Consider the following 27658-nt stretch of genomic DNA (forward strand, 5'->3'; position numbering starts at 1 on the left):
GAGGTGTCAAATTAACTATAGGCTTAGCCTGAAATATTGAAATAACTCTTAACTTGCTACAACCTCACACCCGAATGCTTAAAGATTGCTCTAACCAATTGGGCGGCACAAAGATGACACAGCTAGTCTAAAGACACACTATTGGCAATGTTCCTAATCTGAATCAACTAAGCTTGCAAACGATGGGTGGCAGTGGCTTGAAAAAGGGTCAGCTAGGGAAAAGAGAGGCAACAGAGGTGAATGGAGAGAGAATTAACATGGTGGATCACAGGAGTTACTTGGAGGAGTTTTGTTAACAGAAGTCGAGAATTACTTCAGTAGGAGGAAAAACAGGCCAGAATACCACTGTTCATGGATAGCACTGTAACTTAGTCCAAGGAAATGATCTAGTGGAGCCAAGATGGTGGCGGTCCTGTGAGAACGTGTGAGCGGGGAAATGTACATCTGCTCACAAAGCCAGCCAAAACATAACTGAGAGCAAGAAGAGGGCAAGTGGCAGCTGGAAGGCTGGATTGCCTTAGGGCCCCATCTGGCTGCTGTCGGGTAGTTCTTCCACCAAGAGCCCCCTCCGGCAGGTGTAAGCCCATCAAGACATTGGCATTCAGAGGAGGAGTGATACAGGCGGGACAAAATGAGAGGATTATGTTATGTGGGCAGCCATTTGCACTTTTGCAAGGGGGCAGCCATTTTATGAGCGAGGGTTATTTATGGGAGGGTTAACCTCTTGATCAACTAAATTGGTATTATCCCTCCAGGAGAACCAGGATGGCTGCCCACAGAAGTCTTCATTTTGTCCCCCTTCCATTCCTCCTCCCAGAATGTCTCGTGCCATTACAGGTTGCAAGAGCTGATGTTAGGAAGAACTACAGTTTCTTTACAAGTTTCCTTTGGTAGAAGTTAATTTTAATTCTAAAAAAATCTTTTTCTCAAAATAATAATATCCTGATTTTTTTTGTAACAAAAATAGAAAATTTTAATTAAATAAAAATAGAAAATCTTTGTGCATTGGTTTGGAATTGATATAACCTTGTACTTGGTTATTTTTGCATTAGATGATATGTGGGGTGCATTAAAAAATGCAATATACTTACTAAAATGGTTTTAGTAGTTGCATTCGAAAATTTGCGGTCTTACAGTATGGATACGTACAAGGTTCAGTTAAATCAGTGGTGCTGTGATAGGACAGAATAGTATTGAAATGTATGTGATTGATTGCTTTTCTCTGAAGCAAATGCATACTACAGTATAAAGAAGTTTGCACCCTGGTTACCAGCACGGTGTGAGGTAATATTCTCTTATCACGGTTTTAGAGATGACATATTTTGAACAGTTCATGTTGGTGGACAGTATTTGGTTTGTTTCTTTTTAAAACAAGTTTTTATATAAGTGGCTTGCCAAGTAATTACATAGCTATAGTTTCCACTATGAACGGCAGCTTAGATTCAAAATTTCGCGGGTAGCACTTCGATAGTTTGTGTAGGTGATCAGCCCGCCCCCTCGTGGGAACAACTTGGCAGACAATCATCGTTTGTTTCCGGCTGTTTGTGGTGTCAACAGCCGGTCTGGCAGCAGCTTTTTCGTTATTTTTCCGGTTATATTACCGGATTTCATTAGAGAATACCTGAATCAACCTTTGGAATGTGTATATAGTAGCCTTCATGATTCAGTCATCTACAATCACTGGTAAACGCTGCCATTTGCATTTATGGTTTGATTACTGGTCAGGCTACTGGCGAGCCACTGCTAATAGTTTTGCCTTGAAAGTAATTCGCAGGTGTTACGACACTCCATTATAAACAGTAAATTGTTGTATGTTATACATTTTCATTAAGGCCATAACGTACAATTAAGTTTGTTTACTGAGCATTAGGCCGCTAATAACTTTCCTTAAAGTAATTCTCAGATGTTACATTCCATTGTAGAAAAATTATTGTATGTTACACCTTTTCATTAGGCCATGTTTACAAATTATGATTCGTTTACCGAACATTGGGCCGCTGGCAAGCCGCCGATAATAGTTTTGTAATTCTTGGATGTTACGACATTCCATCGTGGAAGTAAATTGTATGTTACGCCTTTTTAAGGGTCTTAATTTTTGCAATTTATGATTTGCTTACCAGGCATTAGGCAATGCGCAAGCCGCTGATAATTGCCTAGAAAGTAATTCTTGGGTGTCATATCATTTCATTAGCCTGTAACTTTTACAATTATATATTTACCTGACCTATGCTTCTTGTAAGCTGCTGGTAAATAATATTTTAACAATCTTCACACCTTCCCATGCAGAAGAACTGAAAGTGTTAGGGCAGAAAGTAGTAAGGAGAGAAAGGTACGATACAGAGATTTCATCCTGGCTCCAGCTCACGCTACGAGTGCCCAGAAGTGCCCACAGCTCCCGAGCTGCACACACTCGTGCTTGGCACCAGCGGACCACCTGGCGCCAATTCTCTCCTTTTACTAGCCTTCTTTGTCCACTTGCTCCTGCGCCTGGCTCCCTTGCTTCCTTTCCGTACTTTTGCCAATCTTGTGTCTTGGTTAACAGATGTGAACCTTGTGTTAACCTTGTGATAGTGAAGTGTAGTGCAGTGGAGGAGGTGCCTACTCTTCCCACTGGCACTCCTAGACAAAGGACACTGTCAGACTCCCATGCACCAGGGAGGAGGCATACTGGAAGTCCAAGGGATGTTGGTGGGGTTTACATATGGGTAGGCACCCCCTCAGTTGAATCTGTTGCCGGTCGCAGGTATCGACAGACAGCCACTGGAAAGGTGTCTTACTGGGTGTGTAGTGAAGGCGATGACTATCCAGCCCCTCAGATCTCTTAGACCCGGTCCTTGTCAGACTCCCATGCACCAGGGAGGAGGCATACTGAAGTCCACGGGAGTCCGAGGGCGTTTGCCCCTGGATAGTTGCCCTTCAGTTGAGCTTGTTGTCCTCAGGTGTCAATGGACAGCCATTGAAAAGGTATCTGTAGGGATGTGCTTTCCTTGCCTCTAATTTTTGCGATCCCAGTGTGGATAGTTGCGGATCCCAGTGTAGACTAGTGGCACCGACGGCACTTTTCGGGTTTATCTCGGCCATTGAAGAGTCATGTCTCCCAGTTGTGGTGCGCCAGTAATTGATGCCAATGCTCTTCCAATCTGGACAATGTCAGTTCCGAGCGCCAAAGTTCTGTTAACACAAGTTAATGTCCAAGTGAACACTGGACTCCAAGTACCCAGTGTTCGAGTGCACAGTGGCCAAGTGCCCAGATTTGCGCATCCTCCTATGTCCGCTCGTCCAACTGTCCATTTGGCACCAGCTGTCAAACATCAAACAAGATACTCAGGACGACAGGCACCACCTCTTCTGTTTGCTACATTGGTTTCGTCCATACCTATGTTCCTTTGTTGGAGACCATTCAGCACCAGCTTAGTGATTTTTTGGGCCTGTTACACCGATCACTGAGCAACTAGTGCCTGAGTGTCCAGTGTCAGCGGCTCAGCCCTTTTTAGTTCTCGGCGCCAGCTTTTTTTGCCTGAGAAACACACTTGGTTTTTTTGAGCGCCAGTCTAGTGCTGGTGCCAGTCCTCGTTTGCCAGGTGCCAATTCTTTTCCAAGCAGGAGCTCTGGCTAAGACAGACACTCCCAAGTATTTACCAGGAGTCATTGCCTCGTATTGTTTCTCTGTCCTGTTATGTGCAGACATGGACAGCTTGAGTTTTTAGAATTTCCACTCTTGTGTCTGTAATCTCTAGAAGGCGGTCTCTGTTGTTTGGATGGGAGCATGGATATGCAGGAAGCTTTCTTCCTACCCCTGTCCGGACCCCAGAGAGTTTTTTGTTCTGTCTTTTGGGACAGGGCTATCCACTCAGTTTCTGTACTTCAGACTCCCTGTGACACTTCAGGACCTCTCCTGAGTCCTTGCCCTTCCTGCATTTGACTTACCTTTTTCTGGGCATAACCGCAGTCTTTACATATCAACTGACTTTTTTATTACCTTTGAAGAAAGGGGCTTGAAGGTTCCTGACAACAGTCTTATTGGGACAGGGAAATAAGTTGGACACCTCCGTGTTTTCTCTTAGCCCAGGTTTTTAGTTGGACTTTCAGTAGTGGGTGTTCGAACGTGATATTGTGGAAAGGGGTCCCTTCTGCTGAACCGAGTTCTAGTATTCTTCTCAGCCCCTTAGATCTAGGTTAGGGGAGCCTGCTTGAGGAACTGGGAAGTTTTCTGGGACTTGGTTCCCAAGAAGAATGGAACCTCCACTTCTGCATTAGAGAATTAAAGCAATTCTCTTACAGCCTCAGTACTGCTCTACCCTAGCTACCTTCTAAACTATGGTAGTCTATCAGCGTTCCCTCTGGACCAAACAGCAGAGTTCTCCCTCTGTTGACAGATTAATCAAGTCTTCTAGTCTCTTGTTTTTATTTTGGGAACTTAGTTTCGAAGGATGTACCGGGCCGTCAGAAGCATGTCCTTCCCATCAGTGGATTTTCAATCCCCTGGGTTGCTGGGATCTGATTTTATGGGGCAAGCCAACCTTGGACCTGTTTGCCACCTCAACAAACCTTCGCCTTTACTCCAGTCCCAGTCTTATAGCATGGGCAACAGGCACAATGCTGTAGCTGGCCTTTCTTGGGCCTCCTCGCCCTCTGCCCTTCAGCATAGTCAAGGAAGCGCTAAACTATCTTAGGCTCTTTTTCTTGCTACATGACACTCTTATCCCCGTTCTGACCCATGTATATGGTTCCCAAACCTGCTGCGTTTGCTGGTGTACTCTCCAAGATCCTTCCCCCATCCGTATCTCCTTGGACAACCTAGCTTCAGAGATACCACCAATGGTGGTCCACTCTTACCCAGGCAGGTTCCAGACTGCCCAGAGGATTGTCTTGCGAAGAGTCTTCTAGAAGTGTGGCAGAGGCTATTACAAGGTTCAGTAGTCACTGTCTCGCTCTATCCTCCAGACTTTGACTCTACATCTCGTCTTCTAAGACGTATTTGACCTTGCTGTGGATTGCATCCTTGTTTCTGAGAAGATCTAGAATCTCTCGCTTTCCTTGAAGAGGTACTGAGCTCTCAAGCCCTTTACATGCCCAAGTTAGGAAGCAGATGTGGTTGGTTTGTTTTTTCCTTGGATTTTTAGCCAAGAACGAGGTCCCATCCAAGACCTGGATTCGTTCTCTCTACCTCGGAACGTAACTGACATCTTTGGCTTTCAGGAGCTCTGTTCATCTCCGGAATTCTTAACATGCCTGGCATCTAGTTCACCTGACACCAGCTACTGCCTGATGCCAGCGCGTGCTCTGAGCACCCAGGAGCACTCAACAACTCTAAGGGAAAGAATGAGCTCTGTCTAATTGGAGCTCTCAGGTATTACCTGAGCAGGACTGAATCATCAAGAGGGCCATACTTATCCTTTGCTCGCCCTCTGACTAGATCGCATTGTCCTCATTCTGAAGAGTTTTATTTCCAAGGCACTTGCAGGTTAGGAGAATGTTTTGCCTTCCTTTCAAGTGAAAGCTAAGGACATCAGAGCAGCCTCTACTCCTTTAGCTTTCAGGCACTTAGGTCCCTTACTTCCATTCTGCATCCACCTACGGGAAGTATAAATCGTCCTCCGCATTTTATTATCTAAAGGAGTGAACCTGAGTTACTATCTCTCCTGGCACCGATATAAGTCTGGTCCCAGTCATAGGCTCAGCACCCCGAAAGCTTCTAGCCTCCGCCCCCTAGGACTCTGGCAATTAGCTATGGTCTGTCGCCTGATCCTCAAGCTGCTAGCTGGCGCCGGACACAAATCTGGCCCCCAAGCTATAGAGCTCCCAGTGTTTAGTACCACAGGATAGTGACTGGCTTGGTGTGGCAGGAGGAAGCGCATAGGATTTTCTCCTATCTCTTCACCCTCTAGTGAGGAACAGTAAACCCCTCGTATTTACGAGGATATGTATAAAACCCCCCCCCCACGAATTGCGAAAATCCACAAATACTTACAACTCTTCTAAAAATACTTAGAACTGCCTATTTTTGTAGTTTAAACAGTAAGCCCTCTAAAAATGCTTATACCTGAGGATTTTATAGTTTCATTACAAAAAGTGCATTCAGTCATGAAAATATGAAAATACAGTAATTAGTGAATATTTCTCAGTTAAAAATACCGCGAATGGACGAATTTTCGCAAATATTGTGACTGCGAATACGGGGGGTTTACTATGTAGAGTTTTTAGGAGCCAGGAGGTATAGAGTACCTGGAGCACCCACCACTCTCATTGGATGGGTAGGTGACAGTGTTTCTGGGTGTTTTTTTTATATTGGTACTGCCCCCAGGACAGAGGCACCTTTTAAAGTTTTGCTATAGTACATTCACATCAGCTGTGCATTTGGTGCCTAGCGCCGTCCCTTACGACGCTCCTGATTGGCTAGTGGTCAGCCAGTCACAGCACTGGAAAATGGGCGGTGTGCAGAATTCCCTCAAAGCTCCGAAGAGTGAACATCTCCGCTCCGAGACCTGAGGAACATTCTTTCAAAAGTTATAACTTTCATTAAACCTCAGTTTTACCCAAAGAATAGTAGCGTTTCCCAATTTCATCACCAAACATGTCAAGCCAGTGGTTGAAGGATTATAATGATATATGAATTATTTACTTCAGTAAACTTAATGCTAAGATATTTGGTAGTGAAATAAACAAGAAATTTTTAAAGATAAATGTATTCTTTCATTCCTTACATGGCATCGCAGTGCATTCATCATTTATCGTCTTGTGTCTGAAAAGTTTGTAGTTTAAATGTCATGGATGGCGATGCTACCTAAAAAGTATAGGTAGGGCTATCAATCAATATATGAAAATAACAAGCAAGCGATTAAGAATATTAAAATGTGCGGGGATTCATGCAGACTACAACCTATCCCGGGCAACCAGCCAGCTCCTTACACATTCCTTACTTCTAGAGGAATCTCTTGCTTTCGCTTGTTGTTATTTGGGGCCATACTTGAATGACGCTTGTATGTAATATTGTGAGCCTCCTTGCCCCCTTACAAAAAGTTACATTCATATACCATACTTTTCTATGTATCTACGTATGTATGTAGTCTATAATTACTCATTTTAATTGTTTTCCGTATCGCGGCCCTATCCGCTACCATAGGCCTACTGTCAAGTGGAGCTGGTCACGCCCGTGTAGAGAAGTTACCTCTTTATTCGGACAGCCATAGACGAGTCATTACATAATCCTAGGCTCGTTTATTGAACTAGAGTGCAAGATCTGACATACAAGCATCATTCAAGTATGGCCCCAAATAACAACAAGCGAAAGCAAGAGATTCCTCTAGATGTAAGGAATGTGTAAAGAGCTGGCTGGTCGCCCGGGATAGGCTATAGTCTGCGTGAATCCCCGCATATTTTAATACTCTTAATTGCTTGCTTGTTATTTTCATATTGATCGATAGCCCTACCTATACTTTTTAGGTAGCATTGCCATCCATGACATTTAAGCTATGAAATTTTATGAGACACAAGACGATAAATGATGAATGCACTGCGATGCCATGTGAGGAATGAAAGAATACATTTTATCTTTCAAAATTTGTTGTTTATTTCACTACCAAATATTTTAACCCTTAAATGCTGAGCCTCTACTCACAAAAGTGTCTGCCATATGCCGGCAGGGTTTGGGAGTTAGCGCCGAAGCAGAAAGAAATTTTTTTTTTTAAAAAATCACAGCACGCTTAGTTTTTAAGATTAAGAGTTCATTTTTGGCTCCTTTTTTTCTCATTGCCTGAAGTTTAGTATGCAACCATCAGAAATTTAAAAAAAAATATCATCATATATATAAATATTGGAATATATGACAGCTCGAAAAATTTTTTTATAATTGTATACAAATCGTGCTGTGAGCAAAACGGTTAAAGCTAATGAGATATTTTTTTGTTGTTGTATTGTACACTAAATTGCGATGATTTTGGTATATGACAAATTGTAAAATGATCAAAGCAACACAGAGAAAATATCACAAAATGATGCATGAATTAGTAACGTGCAGGCGTAAAAAAAAAAAAATTTTTTTTTTTTTCAAAAATTCACTATAAATCGAAATATTGTGCTAGAGACTTCCCGTTTGTTGCAAAATGAAGGTAAATGATTGAATATTACTAGAATGTAAGAGTTTTAGCTTACAATTGCATTTTTCGACCATTTCAGTCGAGTCAAAGTTGACCAAAGGTTGAAATTTCAGCACTTATCGTGATTTATATGGAAATATTTCAAAACTGGTAAAGCTACAACCATGAGTTATTTTTTGTTGTATTCTACGTGAAATTGCACACATTTTCATATATAAAACTTCATGTAACGGCTAATATAAAATGGTGCAAACATTACGACAAAGTGACTAAAGAAATTCTGAGATTTTCAGCAGTTAGCGTGCGGACGTAAGGAAAAAGTTTTTTTCAAAAATTCACCATAAATCAAAATATTGTGCTAGAGACTTCTCGTTTGTTGCAAAATGAAGGTAAATGATTGAATATTATTAGAATGTAAGAGTTTTAGCTTACAATTGCATTTTTTTACCATTTTAAATCGAGTCAAAGTTGACCGAAGGTTAAAATTTTGGCACTTATCGTGATTTATATGAAAATATGTCAAAATTGATAAAAACTACAACCATGAGTTATTTTTTGTTGTATTCTACATGAAATTGCACACATTTTCATATATAAAACTTTATGTAACGGCTAATATAAAACTGCAAAAATTACGACAAAGTGACTAGTAAAGAATTTCTGAGATTGTAAGAGCCTGATGCCGTCTCTTCCAAACACGTGTGTTCGTCGTCCATAGGAGTGGCAAGACGTTTAGCGTCTTCACAAACAGAAACATAGCGTCTTCACAAACAGAAACATACAAACAGTTTGATACAGAAGATTTGTTGGAACATTATGAGTACATGATTAGAATGCTTGCATGGCAATGCAAGTAGTGGTGATTGTACATACATCAAGACAACAATGGTTAGGGAGAAACAGACGGAAATATTGTATGGTTGAAATCGCGTTCCTTTAGAGAAAGAAAACGAGATGCTCTTGTCTTGTCCACTCTGATGGACGACGAACACACGTGTTTGGAAGAGACGGCGTCAGGCTCTTACAAGATTTTCAGCAGAGTTAGCGCAGACATAGGGAAAAAGTTTTTTTAAAAATTCACCATAAATCGAAATATTGTGCTAGAGACTTCTCGTTTGTTGCAAAATGAAGGTAAGTGATTGAATATTACTAGAATGTAAGAGTTTTAGCATACAATTGCATTTTTCGACCATTTCGATCAAGTCAGATTTGACCGAAGGTTGAAATTTTGGCACATTGTGAATTATATGAAAATATTTCAAAATTGATAAAAACTACAACCATGAGTTATTTTTTGTTGTATTCTACATGAAATAGCGCATTTTCATATATAAAACTTTATGTAAAGGCTAATAGAAGCAAAAATTACGACAAAGTGGCGAAAGAATTTCTGAAATTTTCGGCCAAGTTACCGCGCAAATGTAAGGAAAAAGTTTTTTTAAAAAATTCACCATAAATCGAAATATTGTGCTAGAGACTTCCAATTTGTTGCAAAATGAAGGTAAATGATTGAATATTACTAGAATGTAAGAGTTTTGGCTTATAATTGCATTTTCGACCATTTCGGTCAAGTCAAAGCTGACCGAAGGTTGAAATTTTTTGTAGATGAAGTACGGTACGTCCGCTCGTCACCCGACAGACAATTTTAGTTGACTTACGATACATCCAGTCGTTTAAGGTTAACTATATATTAATATATATATATATATATATATATATATATATATATATATATATATATATATATATATATATTATTAACCCTTAAACGCCTATTGGACGTATCATCATCGTCGAACTAAAATTGTCTGTTGAAATGCCGAGTGGACGCATCCGTATGTCGACTACAAAAATTTCAACCTTCGATCAAATTTGACTTTCGACCGAAAATGGTCAACTTTGTAATCTAAAACTCTTACATTCTAGTAATATTCAATCATGTACCTTCATTTTGCAACAAATTGGAAGTCTCTAGCACAGTATTTCGATTTATGGTGAATTTTTTGAAAAAACTTTTTCTTACGCACAGGCGATAACTCAGCCGAAAAATTTCATAAATTCGTCATTTTGTCGTAATTTTTGCACTGTTCTATATTAGCCGTTACATAAAGTTTTATATATGAAAATGTGCGCAATTTCATGTACAATACAGCAAAATACAACCCATGGTTGTAGCTTTATCAGTTTGGAAATATTTTCATAGAAACCACGATAACTGCCAAAATTTCAACCTTCGGTCAACTTTGACTTCGACGAAATGGTAAAAAACGCAATTTTAAGCTAAAACTCTTACGATCTAGTAATATTCAATCATTTACCTTCATTTTGCAACCAATTGGAAGTCTCTAGCACAATATTTTGATTTATGGTAATTTCTGAAAAACTTTTTCCTTACGTCCGCGCCAGAAATCTTTAAATCACGTTGTCGTAATGTTTGCACTGTTTTATATTAGTCATTACATAAAGTTTTATATATGGAAATGTGTGCAATTTCATGTAGAATACAACAGAAAATAACTCATGGTTGTAGCTTTAACAGTTTTGAAATATTTTCATATAAATCACGATAACTGCCAAAATTTCAAGCTTCGGTCAACTTTAACTCGACCGAAATGGTCAAAAAACGCAATTATAAGCTAAAACTCTTACATTCTAGTAATATTCAATCATGTACCTTCATTTTGCAACAAACTGGAAGTCTCTAGCACAATATTTCGATTTATGGTGAATTTCTGAAAAAAAAAAAAAATTTTCCTTACGTCTGCACGCGGTAACTCGGCCGAACATCTCGGAAATTCTTTCGTCATGTTGTCGTAATGTTTGCATCGTTTTACATTAGTCGTTACATAAACTTTTATATATGAAAATGTGTGCAATTTCATGTAGAATACAACAGAAAATAGCTCATGGTTGTAGCTTTTATCAGTTTTGAAATATTTTCACATAAATCACGATAACTGCCAAAATTTCAAGCTTCGGTCAACTTTAACTCGACCGAAATAGTAAAAAAACGCAATTGTAAGCTAAAACTCCTACATTCTAGTAATATTCAATTGTTTAACTTCATTTTACAATAAATTGGAAGTCTCAATCACAATATTTCGATTTATGGTGAATTTTTAAAAAAAAACATTTTCCTTGCGTCTGAGCGGTAACTCGGCCGAACATCTCAGAAATTCTTTCGTCTCGTTGTCGTAATATTTGCACCGCTTTATATTAGTCGTTACATAAAGTTTTATATATGAAAATGTGTGCAATTTCATGTACAATACAACAAAAAATAACTCATGGTTTTAGCTTTTATCGGTTTTGAAATATTTCCATATAAATCACGATAAATAGAAAAAATTCGACTTTTGGTCAACTTTAACTCGACCGAAATGGTTGAAAACTGCAATTGTAAGCTAAAACACTTACAGTCTAGTAATATTCAATCAATTAGCTTCATTTTTCAACAAACGGGAAGTCTGTAGCACAATATTTCGATTTATGGTGAATTTTTGAAAAAAACATTTTTTCTCCGCGTTCAAATTCATGCATCATTTTGTGATAATATTTTCTGTGTGTTGCTTTGATCGTTTTAAAATTTGTTATATACCAAAATCATCGCAATTTAGTGTACAACTAAAAAAAATTAACTCATTAGCTTTAACCGTTTTGCTTACAGCGCGATTTGTATACAATTATATACGAGTTTTTTTTTTTCGCTGTTATATATTCCAATATTTATATAGGATAATGATATTTTTTTTCATTTCTGATGGTTGCATACTAAACTTCAGGCAATGACAAAAAAATGAGCCAAAAATGAACTCTTAATCTTGAAAACTAAGCGTGCTGTGATTTTTTGAAAAAAACTTTTTTTCCTCTTCGGCGCTAATTCGCCGAACGCCGCCGGCATACGGGAGACGTTTTTGTAAATAGGGCTTCGGCGTTAAAGGGTTAATTTTCTTGGTACTAGTTGGATTCTTCCAGGACCCTCATACATCCTTGTTGAAGGTGTTTTGACTTTTCATTGAAAGGGCCATTCCATATTAGTACCTGTTACCTTTGTGACTAGAATCACATCTGGTATCTTTCTCTCAGGACCAACTTTTAATGGACGTTATATGTTCAGTTATCACTTGCCATAGATGTGGTTTTGGCTTGCTGGTCATGAATTCATGTGCTAGTTTCAAGAGGTCTGTGCTTGCTGGGTTCCGATGGCCACTGTATTCAGTAACATTCCTAGGCACTGTATCTCCTGTTTTGGTACTCAGTCTGGTTTTCCCAGTTGATCATTGTCCCCAGCTGAAAGCCTAGTAACTTCTTGTTCCTCTCTGGCAGCTCCGACGAGGCAAGGTTTAGCTAGTCCAAGCAAGTACTTAGTCTTGTTTCCTGAGAGTGGTCCTAAATCAATACTAATGTGAATATTCCCTTGAATGCTGTTAAAGCTGTTTTGTGAGGGCCTTGAACTATTAGGTCATCTGATGGCAGGTGAACTTCAGGAACTTGAGTAATTGTGGTCATGGGAATGTTGAGTTAGGCATCCTGGAAGTCTGTTGAGATAATGTAGTCTCCCTGTCTTATAGAAGCTAACATTGACTAGGCTGTTTCCATTGTAAACTAGCAGATGCTCGCTATCGCTCGCATTTGCTAGTTTCTTGTTGAAGTTCTGATGTAATTATTATTGAAGTTATATAACACAAGTAGTATTTATTGAGATCCTCATAATGCAGGTGGTTCATAGTTACCACATGAGGTTAAGTAAACACTTCATAAAAATTCTAAAGGTCAAGGAAGTTATAGTTATAAGACATCTTCACTACTGCAGGATCCTTTGAGGTCATCTTCAGCTCCTGAAACAAATTGGAGAAACACCCATTGGATTATAACGTCATCTTGAAGTCTTAAAGACTCCAGGATCATGTGAAGCCTTCTTCAGCTGGAGAACCTCCCATTGGATTACAATCACTTCTTGAAGACGTTTTCTTGACTCCAGTATACTGTGAAGCCGTCTTTAGCTCCTGAAGAACTCGTGGATAAACACCCATTGGATTATCTCGGCTTCCTGAAGAAGTCTTCAAGAATCCAGCTGTATTCATCTCTGGCTGTAGCCTCGCAAATCTCGAAGTTTGTTTCATGGATAAATCCAGAATCTGTATTCGGAATCATTCCACCTAGAAATTCTTCCACCTCCTGAAGGACTCCTGGTTTAGGGGAGGGACACACAGACATCAGACTCAGAAGGACAGCCAAGGAAATAAGTAGATGGAGTCTGCCATATGTACCTGTTCAGTGTCAAGCAATCTGTTACTGGCCTCCACCCTCCTTATGTCTTCTGTACCAGAAAGAGGTGACTAGAAGCCTGGTGATTCTGACTTCAACACCTCGATTGCCCCTTCTGCAACATGGCTTACACCTCTGCTGGGAGTGCCTTGTCCTTGATTGAACTGGTTCTTGTACAATGGAAATGAGAGAGGGGGAGTTTGTTTCCTTGAAAGGGAGATTGTATCCACCCCTCAGGACTGATACCACCAGTCTTCCACACCATAGCTTTGCCAGTTCTGTCCCTCCTTTTAGCCTGTAAGGGTTGGGCAAAACGAAATGTCTATCTGTTGTTGTCCCCTTTCTTTGGGAATGATGCTGCCTATCCTGCTTGACGTTTTTGTGATCACAGGGAGGCCCTTTGGGAGTTGATAATTGTTGGCCTTGCCTGTGTCAGTGGTCTCGATGAGGGGATCCTGCTTTCTTGACCCCACCTTTGATGAACCTGCCGGGGGGAAAAGGTCATCCCTTAAGTCCTCCCTTCAAATCTTGATGACCTTCTCTCAGGCGGGGGGAAAAGAGAATGGGGAGTCAGTGGTGGGACTGTTGCACAGATTCAGTCAGCTTTTGTGGGAGATCTGTTACAATGCCAGTAACGGGGAGAATTTCCTCCATCTCAGGACCATTTTCACCCAAATGTGGTTGAACTGGTAAGTCAGGAAGGTAATTGCCTTTCTTGCTTGGACTATCATACTTCTAATTATGGGCCAACTGTCTGGGGGACCACTTTATCTCCTCCAACCATGTGGGGTTGAACCAGAGGCTGTGCTACCTGAATAGCTCCAGCGGGATGTTGCTTCCCAACCTGCAGAAGGCCGTATCTAGGAGAGAGGGTATCTGTAGGCTTCCTCTGTTATGTAGTAATTGTTCTTCTTGGTAGTAGAGGGGGAGAGCAGTTTCTCGGACTGCTCGTAGCCATTGAGCCAGCAAACCTGAGATCAACATGTTCACCTCTGCTTGGACATTTCTTGAAAACTGGGACCAGGGCAATTTTGCTGCTTGTCACACCTCCTGAGTAGAGGCTGCCACCTGTTCCAGCCATGAAAATGATGGTGGTGCTGGAGAAAAGGCCACCTCTCTGAAGCTATGGATGTGCTGATGTGCTGGATTAAGGCTATGATCTCTTGAAAATCCTGTTACACCTCTGGGATCACCATCTCGTTCTAGCTGCTTGGGTGTGAGGATTCTCAGTCTTGCCTTGCTCTGTCGCCCACTGCTGAAATGAACTATGCTGCTGTGATGGGCTTTGCCAAAGCCCTCACTTCCCTGACTGGAGGTATCGCTGTAACCTTTCGCCACCTTTGATGCTGCTGGATATTCTGGAGGGAGTACAGGAATGGGTGGCGTGGAAGTGGAGGGGAGAGGACCTGGCAGGAGATAACTCTGTGCTCTGATAGTGGAACCTTCTAATGGGAAGTGGGGGACTCTTGTCTGCTCTGATGGTGGAACCTTTTGATGGGAAGTGGGAACCTCTTGTCTCTCCTGAGAGTTCCTGTAGCAGTAGGGGGTCATCTCTTGTTTCCCCTGCTTTCTTGACTTTCATCTTGGGTTGGGTGTTCTGTCATGCCTTTTTCCATGACGTCGACAACTCTTGGAGTGCTTCTTCATATGACTCCACCTGCTTCCCTCTGGAAGAAGAGGACCTTCTGAACTGCTTGCCCTCTTAGCTGCTTAAACTTGAAGTGGGTGAATCACTTGAAGAGGAGGAGGAAGAATGACTAACAGGACTCACTTGCAATGGTGAGTGCTCACATCTCTGCTGGCTTCCCCGAGGCAATCTTCTACCTCCCTCTCTCTCTCTCTCCACCCTATTCACCCTTGGGTACTTTGAGGGAGGGAGCTGGCTAATGAGTATGACTTCTTTGTAGGCCTTCAGTGATCCACCTCTTGAGACTTGTTTGTTGCTGAGGTGGGGAAGGGAGGACTGGAGGAAATCTTACTCATCCTCTTGGTGGCAGGAGGAGGGACAAGGTGAGGGAGCGGTCATTGTTGATCATATGGTCCACCTTGTTGGTCTGTCAAAGCTTTCTGAACCTTTCCCATTTGAAGGGACACTCTACAATTTTGTCCGTGTACATACTTATGTCCCTCTTTGTTGCCGCTGACAGAGGTTTCTCTGATGTTTCTCCTGCAGGAACCAACACCGGGGACAGGAGATTGAGGAGGGGGTCAAGGAGAAGGGCTTAATATGGGTTTTCTGGACCCTGTAACCTGCTTCCTTTTTTTTTTTTTTTTTGTAGATTTTCCATTGTGGAGAAAGCCATCCCTCACACTCCACACACATGGAATCCCTCGCAAACTCATTTCCTTTGCAGGTAATTCACAGTGAATGCAGGTTAACTGCCACAAGTCAGACTTGCAGCAAGCCTTGTTCTTCCCTGCACAGTGATGAAGCTTGGGTTTTGCCTCCATGCATACAAAGTTGAGAATGTGGTCTAGCACACATCATATCTGCACTGAATTCCCACCTATTTTTCACTGTAAGACCGTAATACCCATAGTAACACTTACATGGTACTACCTCACTGTTATGTGCTGATGGTCTTGTTACCTTGTGTGACACTCATCACCAAAAGTTCATACAAAGTACACCAGTACGTGTATATCATGCATATGAAGGTATTTGTCTTGAATGCAGCTATGGCTGGGATCACTAAATGGTTTGGGTTGGTTGAGGAGGAGTACATGGCCGTCTGCATGAATGAGAACCTAATGTACCTTGTGGGCTGTAATTTTGGAATTTTTCTGGGATTTAATATCTGATTTCCATTTTGATATTTTCACTGCAGTTTTAGTACAAATATAAAATCCGAACTTAGATTCTTAAGGAAGGGTGAATTATTTGGTATTCCTAGTTTTGAAAGGTCAAATGGAAGCGAGGCTGCTCAAAGCTTCTACCAAAGTGGCAGTCCCCAGGGAGATTCTGCTAAGGCCACAGAAACTTCAGAATAAGCATTGCAGTTACCGACTCCAATTTCACTAGTATCTGACAGCCTGAGAGGAGGGAAGGCCATCCAAAAATGCATCGTTACACCTCTTCCATGAGGCTGTTGGATATGACTGAGGAGAGTACTGTTGTAAACTAAAAGTTGTAAGCTCATGGCAAAGAGGTCAACTAGGACATGTCTCGCTACATCCAAAGCACTTGACAGACTGGTGTTCAGAGACTGCTCCATAGGGTAAACCTCACAACTGTTGCCATTTTGTGTATTGTACTTTGGCCCAAGTGAAGATCTCTACTTCCAGATGACAAAAGTTTTCAACAAGTACACCTTGGTGTTGTCAGATAAATAGAAAGATAAAATGACTTGTAAAACTTATCAAATTATGAGATGTTAATGTGCATTACAGCAAACCCCCATATTCACAGACTCACCTATTTGCTGATTTCTCTGTGGAACATATATACCCATTATTCACGGAAAGTTTGCCCATTCTCGGTATTTTTCACAGAAATATTCACTAATTACTGTATTTTCATATTTTCGTGACTAAATGCACTTTTTGTGATAAAACTATTAAAACATACTCAGGTATAAGCATTTTTAGAGTTTTTTCTTTTTTTTTTGTGTTTAAACTATTAAAGTAGGCAGTTCTAAGTGTTTTTAGAGGGGTTTTAAGTATTTGTGGATTTTAGCTATTTGCTGGGGGTTGCGGTACGCATCCCCTGCGAATACGAGGGGTTTACTGTACTACTCAACAGTCAGGATAATAATTCAACTGGATTACAGAAGATGGGGGGATTAGGGCACATAGGCCATTATTCAAATGTTTTAGAGATAATGAAATTCTGGTCAGCTGTGAGCTACGAAGACGCTAATAAAGAAGATACTGACAAATGGCCTTACCTACATACGTACAGGCATCCCCTGCAAGAGATATGTTGAATTAACCATAGAATTAATGTAAATTATGGCACTAACTAAAATCATCAAGCTATCTTTATCTTCATGAAATGATATGACTGGTGCCCAGAGATTGCTCAAACCGTCATGGGCGGAATGTGACAGTCCAGCCCGTCAAAAGATCCTATTCATCACCATTCATCTGGGTAGCACAGATTCAAGAAAGGGAACGAAAGTTTCATGTGGGTTATCAAGGGAAACTTGGGAGGTTTCATGACAAAGGTAAGAAAATAGAACATGGAGGAAAACCGGCCACCAAATTACTCGAGTAGCATCTTAAGGCCTACTGTAGGTTTCCATAAGATCGATCCCTTAGTGATGGGGTCCCGAGTTGATGAACGTTCTCGATACGATATGGCGGTCCTGGGAGGAGGAGTGGGAAAATCATGTCCACTTGCAATAAAGGCCATAGAAGGAATGCAGGCAATTGTACGGGGCGACTCTGAGCTGGGGTCAGGGTCGCCTTAGGACAACTTTCATAAGATGGCAGCCTTCAGTCATTGCAGCGGCCCTCCCAAACCTTTATAACGGCTCCCTCGGCAACCTGTGAGACATTTTGGCAGCAAAGAGAAGTGATACAGTAAAGACAAAATGAGAGATTTATCTAGGTTGGCAGCCACTTGCACTCTATTTTGCTTGGCGGTGGTCATCTTATGAGCGAAGGTTAAGCCCTCCCTGTAAGACCTATTTGGAAACAAAGATACAGTCAGTGTTTATGCTTTTCCATCAGAGAAACGAGCAGACTCATCTTGTATGCTTCTCCTAGAGTTTCTTTCCTCAGAGGCCGTGCCAGCCAAGAAACTTTTATCTTTTAGGACACATCCTCACAAACAAAGTTCATCCCCCCATCCAAATTGAGAATGAGCCAGTTCTATTCTGTTAAGAGTGAGCGTGACAGGTCTTCATCCCAGACATCATGGTCCAAATTCTGTCTGTTATCAAAGCTCCTAAATTGGTGGAAGAACAGAAATCCCTCTATAGCATGAGGTACCCAGAACTGACATACTCTGGCACATTGGAAGTAGGATGGCCCACCTTTCTTGGGAGTCTCTGTATGCCATTTTGTTTGTTATTGATGGGAGTAGGTCTTTATATAAGCTGTCTAGAACTGTTGGTTGGTTGGAAGAGTGCAAGATAAAGATTTAATCTCCGGGATGACAGTAGCAATCCTCTCAGGCAATATAAGGGCTCACTCATTCCCAAGAAGCAGGGAAGGACAGCTGACCATGAAATTGTGTTCGTCAAAAGTCCCTGAGAATATTTATGATGCCACAGCTTGTACTGGGCAAGGACAGTGTTTTTCAGAACAAATGAGCAGGAAGATTCAGATCTTACGGGTGAAATGGTTGCTACACCCATAAGAATGTCAGGACTTTGGAAACTGTAGGGCTTGCCAAATATCAGCATTTTTGTGACAAGCCAGAACAAACAGCTGATATATTGCTATCCATGTCAAGACCCTCAAGCTTTGAGCAGTGGATGCAGTCCCTTAGGGTGTTCTAATCTATACTTTGATTTCCGTCTCTCGCATTTTGGAGGGAACATCTAATTAAATTCTCGGACTCTAGGATTGTGCTAATAACCTTCATAACCCCATGGTTGTCACAGAGAGAGTGGGTTACTGGACTTAATGTCGCCAGTGATAGATTAACCTCGATTCTACTCAAGTAGTCACACAGGTTAAGGTATCACAAACCCTACTTGTACTTGAGCTAACCATTTGGAGATTCTACTATATATATCCTATGAACTGGAGAGTTTTTAAGACCTTGCTTAAGAAACCTCTACTCAGTCCAGAGAGACACTAACAATAACTACCAACAACAAGACTACCTTTGCTAGAATTGGTGTTGGTATAGGGGGATATCCTGCTTCCTTACCTCTCTAGTCAACATCATTATAGTTTTCTGGTTTTTAAGGTACCGTATTTGATGAAAGTTGCTATTGCTGACTTACAATACAGTTCGATGTTTATTTCTGTGCTTCCTCAGTGACTTAGGTTACAGTTCAATGTTTACATCTGTGCTTCTCTTTTTAACAATGATATCCCCAGTGATAAGGATATTAAAAAAATCCTTAGATCATTTGAAGTAAGACACGCTAATCAGCGTAAGAGAAAGTTGGTATGAAATTAAGATGTGGTCCTAAGAGTCTTGATGGGACCACCTTTAAAACCCCATGTGAAAAGCATTTTCTCTTTTGTTCCATCATAGTTCAGTATCTGAGATAGCTAATGAGGAATGAAGTGAAGGCCTTTTTATTTCCAGGGAGATTTGTATGATAATGAAGTGTATTTGCTTCAGTGCCGCCTTCACACCCTGTAAGTTTGAAATATAAGTTTGAAATATCACTGTTTACATAGCAGTGAAATTCGATGAATCTGACTTGACAGAGTGCTCTCTCTCTCTCTCTCATATCGATATTTATGAAGTGTAACACAGTATATCTCTCTCTCTCTCTCTCTCTCTCATTTTTATCGATATTTATGAAGTGTAACAGTATTTCTCTCTCTCTCACATATATTGGCACAATTCTGTATGGCATTGATAGAAATCTTATTTATCACAGATATTGTACCAGAGAGAGGGAGGGGCACAGTGAGGTGTATTTTGTTAGCTATGTTCAAACACACAAAGTAGTGAAAACTACTGCAGTTGGCAATGTTTTTGTTAGGCTAAACTGTACAGTACAGTACTACAGTCGACCCCTGGTGGTTAGGGACCACAACCACCTGTGGAAAGCGAAAATCCGCATTAAATTGGTACCCCTCTCTAAAAATGCTTTTAACTGCCAATTTTAATAGTTCAAACACCAAATATACTTTAAACTAAAATGCTTATAACTGGCTATTTTAGTAGTTCAAATACCAAATACACCTTAAAATAACATCCTACACCAAATATACCTAAAACTATCATCCTAAAACATTTCAAAGTCATCTTACAACATTACCTTTAAAAATATATGGCTTACAGCTACATGTGAAAACAAATCAAGTTTCTCCTATATTCAGGCACAGCCATTTACTCTCATACAGTATTCAAGCCATCCTGTTTTCTTTTTACAGTAGATAGGGAAAACATTGGGAATTCACAAGTAGAGTTAAGTACTGCACCTAAATATTTAAATATGCATTGAAAAAAGTACCAAATTATAAATGCAATCAACAGTGATAAGTATTCTTTTGTGTACTGTTGTGTCTGTTAATCATACTTACAATAAAACTGAACTTGGAGTAAAAAAGTGTTGTAAATCAAGCAAAGCAAAAAAAAAAAAAAAAAAAAATGTAACGTATGTACATATGCACACTCATTCCATCGCATCATGAACTCCCTGTAATTTTAGTTTTGTATTTTTATGTATATGATACAGTAATTCATATTTCATTAAAGGATATGTTTCATATTGAGAGAGAGAGAAAGAGAGAGAGAGGTATGTTTACATCGGTAAAACAAATCAGGAAACAGCTGTTTTGTGAAGTATGTTAGTTTACCTTTGTATACACGTTTTACTTTTATTTACATAATTAAAAATAATTCCATTAATACATTCATTTCTTTTATCAACTAAAAAATTATTTTCCTAATTCTTTCAGTAGTAGGCTCAATCAGCTGAATCTGAGAACGTAAATATTACAAATGGCTGGACAATCAATTTTTTTATGCATATTACGATGATAATATTGTAGATCAATATAATAATACAGTAAAACTGGATTCTGTAAGTGAAATAACATTTTATTGATATTTTGCTGTGTTGACATTGATTGATATAAATATTTGATTTTTTTTTTTTTTTTTTTTTTTTTTTTTTTTTTTTTTTTGTCACAAAAATAACATGAAAATAATTAGTGAATATTTTAGATGTGCTGTACTGGACTAACATCCTCAAACACTTTAATATAAATTCAAGATCATCTTGTAACATTACTCTTAAAAATGTATGGCTTGCAGCTGTGTGTGAAAACTAATAGAGTTCCCCCTATATTCAGGTGCAGCTATTTCCTCTTACAGTATTCAAGCCGTCTCATTGTCTCTTTACAGTAGATAGGGGAAACATTGGGAATTCACAAGGAGAGTTAAGTACTGTACCTAAATATTTAAATATACATTAAAAAAAGTGCATTTTGATGTTTTAATAATACCGTATTTGAAAATTAGTAAATAATTTTTTTATCATAATACATAACATGAAAATGCAGTAATTAGCAAATATTGCTCTATGAAAAAATCTGTGAACTAGTGAATATTTCGCAATTTATTTGGATTTACATTCCACAGAAAAATCCACGACTAACTGAAAACACGAAGGCTGAACCGCGATATAGCGGCGGTCCTCTGTATATTGTTTGTTTTTAGAAGCAGTTCATTTTGCAGATACTTCTCTTAAAATTTATATTGTTAAGTGAATGAAAGTCACAAAATACAATTTATAATAAGTTATTAATGTCTATGAAGTTGATATACACTCTAAGCTAAGCAGGTTGCCCCAGGGTACTGTGTTGTGTAGGCTATATGCTAGTGTTTGGTACATAATGGATTTTGTTACTTTTTTGGTTGGGGAAGTGGCCCCCTCCCCACATCTGTTAAGTTGATGTGCCACTTCTGTACAAGTAAGTATGGATGTATGTATGTACAAGATAAATCACATGAACAGAGTATATGGACATGGGAAAAGTGAAACAATGGAGTACAGCATCTGTCATTGTTATTTTAGTAAGATATTTTCAAGGGATCTATATGCAGTTGAACAAAAAATGACAGGTGTTGTGTTTTACAGCTGTCATATATCGGGTAAATATGCCAAGCATTTCATGTACTGGTATGGACTATTATATTATTCACATATGATGTTGGGATATTGACTTTATCAAAGCAAGGATTAAAGTGATACACAGTGCAAGAGAGAAATAGGGAGTAGACAAAATTTGTGCATCCTTCCTTATTTTATCATAGGAGTTTTGCTATGGTTGTGAATAAGAATATTGTCTTAATAGTATGCGCATTCCTTTATTACCAAGTTATTGGTTTATGTTTTGATATGCTGCTTGCTCTTTTCATATTCCTTTAGTTTTGACTTCCTTACTGGCTTTTAATGTTGTGGACATGACCCTCTCCAACACTAGTTTTCCAACCTTTCTTTGGTTATTCTTGGTACAGCATGAACTTTACCACAATTTTCGGTGTACCTTGTTTGGTTTTCAGGAGGTTTTCTTTATTAAGTTTCGGTTTGGAATGCAGTTACATTTTTAAAATTAGATAAGGTTTCATTATGATGTAAGATTGCTTTGTTATGAGACTTCATTCCTCTTTATCATTTATCATGTTTGATTTAAGAGTTAGTACAGTAGGTAAAGTCATTGATCCTAAAATAGAGAATTTTTGTTTACCAGGTGTCGATTGGTGGATCAGTTCAAGGTTTTCCTCCTCATCCTACTCCCACCCCCAGTCATCCAAATCCAAATACTATAGATGGTTGGAACCAAAATGATGCTCAGGTGAGACTTGCCTTAATGTTTTATTACTGGCAATGTGAAGAAACTTGTTATCAGTGCTTGGTTCTTACTTTTGGTTGCTAGTATTCTTCGCATAATTGTGACTTCTGTTCTTCACATTTAGAAAAGTGAGTTATGTACTTTAGCTCATGGTTTATGTCCTTTAATGAGAAATTTTCTCTCTCAAAAGGGCATTTTCTTTTGCTTGTATATGAGGATATTGGAAATTTATATTGCATACACATAAGATGATTATAGGAAATGTCTGGATATCCAAAGACAGTGTTTCTTGAACAGTAAAGTTTTAGAAATATTTATGTTGACTACATTCCATGTTTTCTGTTGTTAGATGGTGAAATTAGGGTACAATCAAGCATGCAGATGTCATTTTCTGTGGATTAAGTACCTCTTAGAAGCTAACTGTATTTCTTTTCTCATTACCAGAATTGTTTTTATGAGAAAAAAGAGCTTTTATAGCTATACATACCACTAAAAATGGTATAAAGTAATTTTATTAGAGACCTTTTTTTTATGTGAAAGATTTATCCAATGACAGTAGGCATAGCAGGAATTGCTGGCTTTATTAGTTCAGTACACAATTGTAACTAATTTGCCTTCATTAGTTATTTGTTGTTCACTTCCGCTCTTATGTATTGGATAACTAGGTATAATGAAAAGATTTTGATATTTGCTTGGAATGGAGTTGTCCTTATTTGAAAAATAATACTGATCAGAGAAGTAAGAGTACAATTAAATGTAAATAAAACTGGAGCATTGCCATCCTTAACACAAGAAGAAAACTCCCAGAATTTTGCTGTCAAATGAATAAAAGATTTGGTTCCTGGAAAGCATGACATTACACCTGGGAATGTTAGGAATTTCAACACTAAAGCAGCTGGAAATTTTTAACTAATGAGCAGATATGAAAGACAGTAATGGATTTCCATGCGGGAACAATTTATGGAAGGTGTTTAAAATAAAAGTATTTTTATGATAACCTACATCACAACCAATGTTGGGAATATGGAAACCATGATGAGTCTGATTAGAGGATGTAGGTCCCTTGTACTGACTTTCAGATCAAACAGTATTCTAGAAAATTGTTGAACAACAGAGCATTGGGCATTGCCATCTTTAGGATTTTAGAAGCTAAGTATTGAGTAGTCTGGCAGTCTTGAGGAATTTGTTAGTAAAATAAGAAATAGAGCTTCAGGTTATAGGTATTGTCAGTTAACGAAGTTGGTAAAAAATTAATACTGAAAGATTCAGTGGGAGTTCAGTCTTAGCCACTGCCTATGTCACTTGATTGCCCTAGACCTTTGCTCAATTAGCAGTAAGAAATACATTCTCTGCATACTTTACAGTATAAGAAGTTACTACTAATGACTATAAACAACAAAGGTCTTGGAATACAAGGCTCAAGTGTACAACTTAATAAGATTTTATACAAGACACTTCAAAATAAATGTGAAGAAACTGAAATTTTGATTCCTTGTCAAGGATTTTGGTTGTATATGAAAGGGAATTGCAGTTGCTTTGTTGTTTTGATAATGAAGCAAATTCTTTTAAAAATATTTGTATATGATGCTAAAAATTTTGGTCAGCTACCTTAGAATAGTGGGGAAAGGATGGAGATCTGTATGCAGTTATTGCGTACTTCACTTTGAGCTACCCTCAGTTACACATTATTTGATTTCCTCTCATAAAAAGATGCTTTGTCAAGATGAAGTTAAATTTATATCTTGTTTTTGTAAAAGTGCCTTGCACTTCCTACAAACCCATTTGTCCTAAATAGCCGTATTCTGTTAACTTTCCAACCTGCACAAACTGGATAGATCTTAGCAATGAAAGATCTTGCTATGCATGCCCAGATGATTCTCTAGTGTTTTAGAAGATAATTCCAACCATTTATCTGTGCCTACTGAAATCTCAGAAGAGAATATAAAAGGGATGGGGAAGCCAAAATTGATCAGTTGTTTTTTAGGAAAATGTACATAGTAAGAATGTATTTTGTTCATGCAAACCCATAATCATGAATACCTTGAGTTGCAAAGTAGGAGAGAGAGGACAAAGAAGTGTTAGAAGATCAGTATATCTGCCCACTGAGGAAGGTTGGGACATAAAGCAATAGTTGTAAGGTGAGAGCATCTTTAAAGCAGTTGATGTGCAATGGAAGTAAGCAGCTGTAAAGACACACTCACGAAGTACCAGGCATAATTGAAGGTACTCTGAGAAACTCTGACCTTCAAGAGTGTTAAGATACATAAGGGATAAAGGTTATAATGATTTAGAGGTTTGCCCTGTAGCCTGCCATCATTAGAATATGAACCTCTTGATCAGACCAGCAAGTAAGTCTTTTTAGAGTAAAAATCAGAAGACCTGAGGGTAGTAAATTGTTTTGACACTGCCACAGTAAATGGTTTTGACAATGCCAGTTGCGTATTCTAAGGATGAAGGGAACTCCAGGTTGAACTTGAAAAGCCAGGGAAGATTAAAGAGCTCAAAGTGTGTGTGCTCCAGTCTTGAGTAAGAGAGGTCTGAATATGAATTGTTCATAATTGGCTGAAAGATTTTTGTGAACAGTATTAGGGAAGTCAAGACCTGAAAACCTGTTGTGCTTAAAATAAAACATTGTAGCTCACATCACACAGAGAAGACTATATTATTTTTGAAAAGACAGATAAAGCAGTTCAAGGACAACCCATGCTTTTTGGAAGTTTTCCCTTGTTAATGAACTCTGGGGCAAATAAAAGAACATCTGAACACCAACTGGATTTGATTGTCAGTTCTAGTGAACAGACATCTGCCCAGTGTTCATAAGGCAGTCTGGTGATGTGCAGCAGTATCAAAGTCAAGTTCTGACTTATGAGGTTTAACTGTAGCCTGAGGAATCAACTTGGCAAAATAATGAGACAGGTCAAAGATATTCTTGTCTCCTAAATTCATGCTGTGCAGGGTAGACCAAGGAGAGCACATCTGTTGTTTCCAGCTAGCTTGGGAACAAGCTTCAGATTCATTGCACCAAGTAAGGAGCTGTCTTCATTTATGTTATTAGAGGAAAGTTGTAGAGGATCTGCCACCTAACCAGTATCATGAAGACCTTGCAAAGGTTACCAGTTGAGATGAGAGAAAAACCTTTGTTATGAAATACAAGGACTTGGACCACTGCAAGTATAAGACCTGGCTTGGAAGGACTAAGGAGACTTAGGTCAAGAAGCAGATGATGACGAAGATAAAGCTGAAGAATCCTGGTTAAAATGGCAACAATAATTGAAGTAAATGTGGGCTTCCCCCAGTTTGTGAACCAAATCTTCAGGGCCATAGGGTTGGTCACTCAAGGGGTGGAGTTCAGCTGAATTAAGGCAGTGTGGACAAGGTCTTAGAAAGCTGCAACCTTCTTCTTTATTGCCTAGTTTGCCAGCATGTAGTACATAGAGTGACGGCAAAGAACAGAAGCATTGCAAGGGAAAGGATGATACAACAAAATTTAGCTCTGCTTTTAGCCAAACAAACTATTAGCTAAATTAAGATGGTACCACTAATAAACTTGGTCATTCCAACACTCTGCAAAATCTCACAGTTGTTCACCTCAGCAGCTGTCTGAATTGACTGAGGCATAAAAAATGGGAGGCATTTTTAGTAATTAACTTCATAGTAAAGGCAGATAGTCAAGCTTGTAAGAGTAGCCTTGTATCTATTAAGGTGCAGGTCAAGCAGACGAGGTTGGTAAGGAGCATTCAAAGGGCAGTCATAAGCTGTGCATGGAACAGTTATTCTGATATTCTGTAAGAGATCCTAATGAATGGAATCCAATTTGCCAGAAGCTCTGAGGTCTTTTCTCCCAGCTTCATCACAGAGCAGCAACTCTAGCACCCGGGAGCGGGCTAGTGACATCGGTGCACCTCATGCAGTGCACTGTAAGCATTACTTCGAGTTCCTTGCAGTGTCTCTTCGCCTCCTAACTGGAGCCCTTTTCATTCCTTTTACTGTTCATATACACTTTCTTCCATCTTACTTTCCACCCTCCCTTAGCAATTGATTCACTGTGCAATTGTGAGGTTTTCCTCCTTGTGCGCCTGTCAAACCTTTTTACTGTCAGTTTCCATTTCACTGCTGAATGACCTCACAGGTGTCAGCGTTTGACCTTTGGCCTAGATTCTATATTTCATTCTATTCTAGCAACAAGTATCACACAGAGGTCAGGGTCAGTCTATGTTAAAGATATCACAGATCCAGATAAGGATATCTATGAAGGAAGTTTTCTTCCTGGATTTGGTGCCCAATGTGACTCTTCAACCAACAATGCTGTGCTGTATTCACAGGGAATTGAAACTCTCTTCTAGGAGTGCTGAGTGTTTGGTGAGGTCTCCACAACCAGAAGACCTATGTAGATGAGCCTATAAAGAACACACCCTAGATGGGTGGGTTGACATTAGAGATCACAGCTGATGGGGAGGATTGGACTGTGGCTTGATTTACAGTTGAGCATCAGGACGAGAAGCGGAGGCTTGATGACGCCTCTCGTATGAGCTTACACTAATGAAAGTAGTAGCATGACCATTTCTTAGATGGAGAAAATTCAGAAGAGCCCTTACTCTGTTGACAAGGAGAACAATTGTACACTTGATGACCGGGGGGGGGGGACGACGACGTGAATGCTCCTATACCTGCGACTGCTTTTTGGCCAAAGTAACACAAAAGGCACAGTTGGAAGGGTCAGTCCTGGTCTCTCTTTAGATGGTATGGAAAAGGAATACTTCCTTATGGGGCTTCAAAATACTCCTGGGAGTAGGGTTATCTCAGCTGAAACTTTTAGCTGATTTGCTGGGGACTTGGGCAGTTTGAAGAGGAATAGT

General features: G+C 39.5%; 1 protein-coding gene across 16 annotated transcripts in view; it reads left to right on the forward strand.

Annotated features, from left to right (window-relative positions):
• LOC136835678 (bromodomain testis-specific protein-like) overlaps nucleotides 1-27658 on the forward strand; it is a 194299-nt gene that overhangs the window by 25369 nt on the left and 141272 nt on the right. For 7 of the 16 annotated variants that reach the window (XM_067099516.1, XM_067099518.1, XM_067099513.1 and 4 more), the window contains exon 3: nucleotides 22701-22805. The exons of the other annotated variants lie outside the window; for them this stretch is intronic. In XM_067099516.1, coding sequence (XP_066955617.1) covers nucleotides 22701-22805 — 105 coding nt within the window. The remainder of the gene's footprint in view (nucleotides 1-22700; nucleotides 22806-27658) is intronic. 16 annotated transcript variants of the gene reach the window in all.

This window comes from Macrobrachium rosenbergii, chromosome 55, assembly GCF_040412425.1.
Source record: "Macrobrachium rosenbergii isolate ZJJX-2024 chromosome 55, ASM4041242v1, whole genome shotgun sequence".
Lineage (NCBI taxonomy): Eukaryota > Metazoa > Arthropoda > Malacostraca > Decapoda > Palaemonidae > Macrobrachium > Macrobrachium rosenbergii.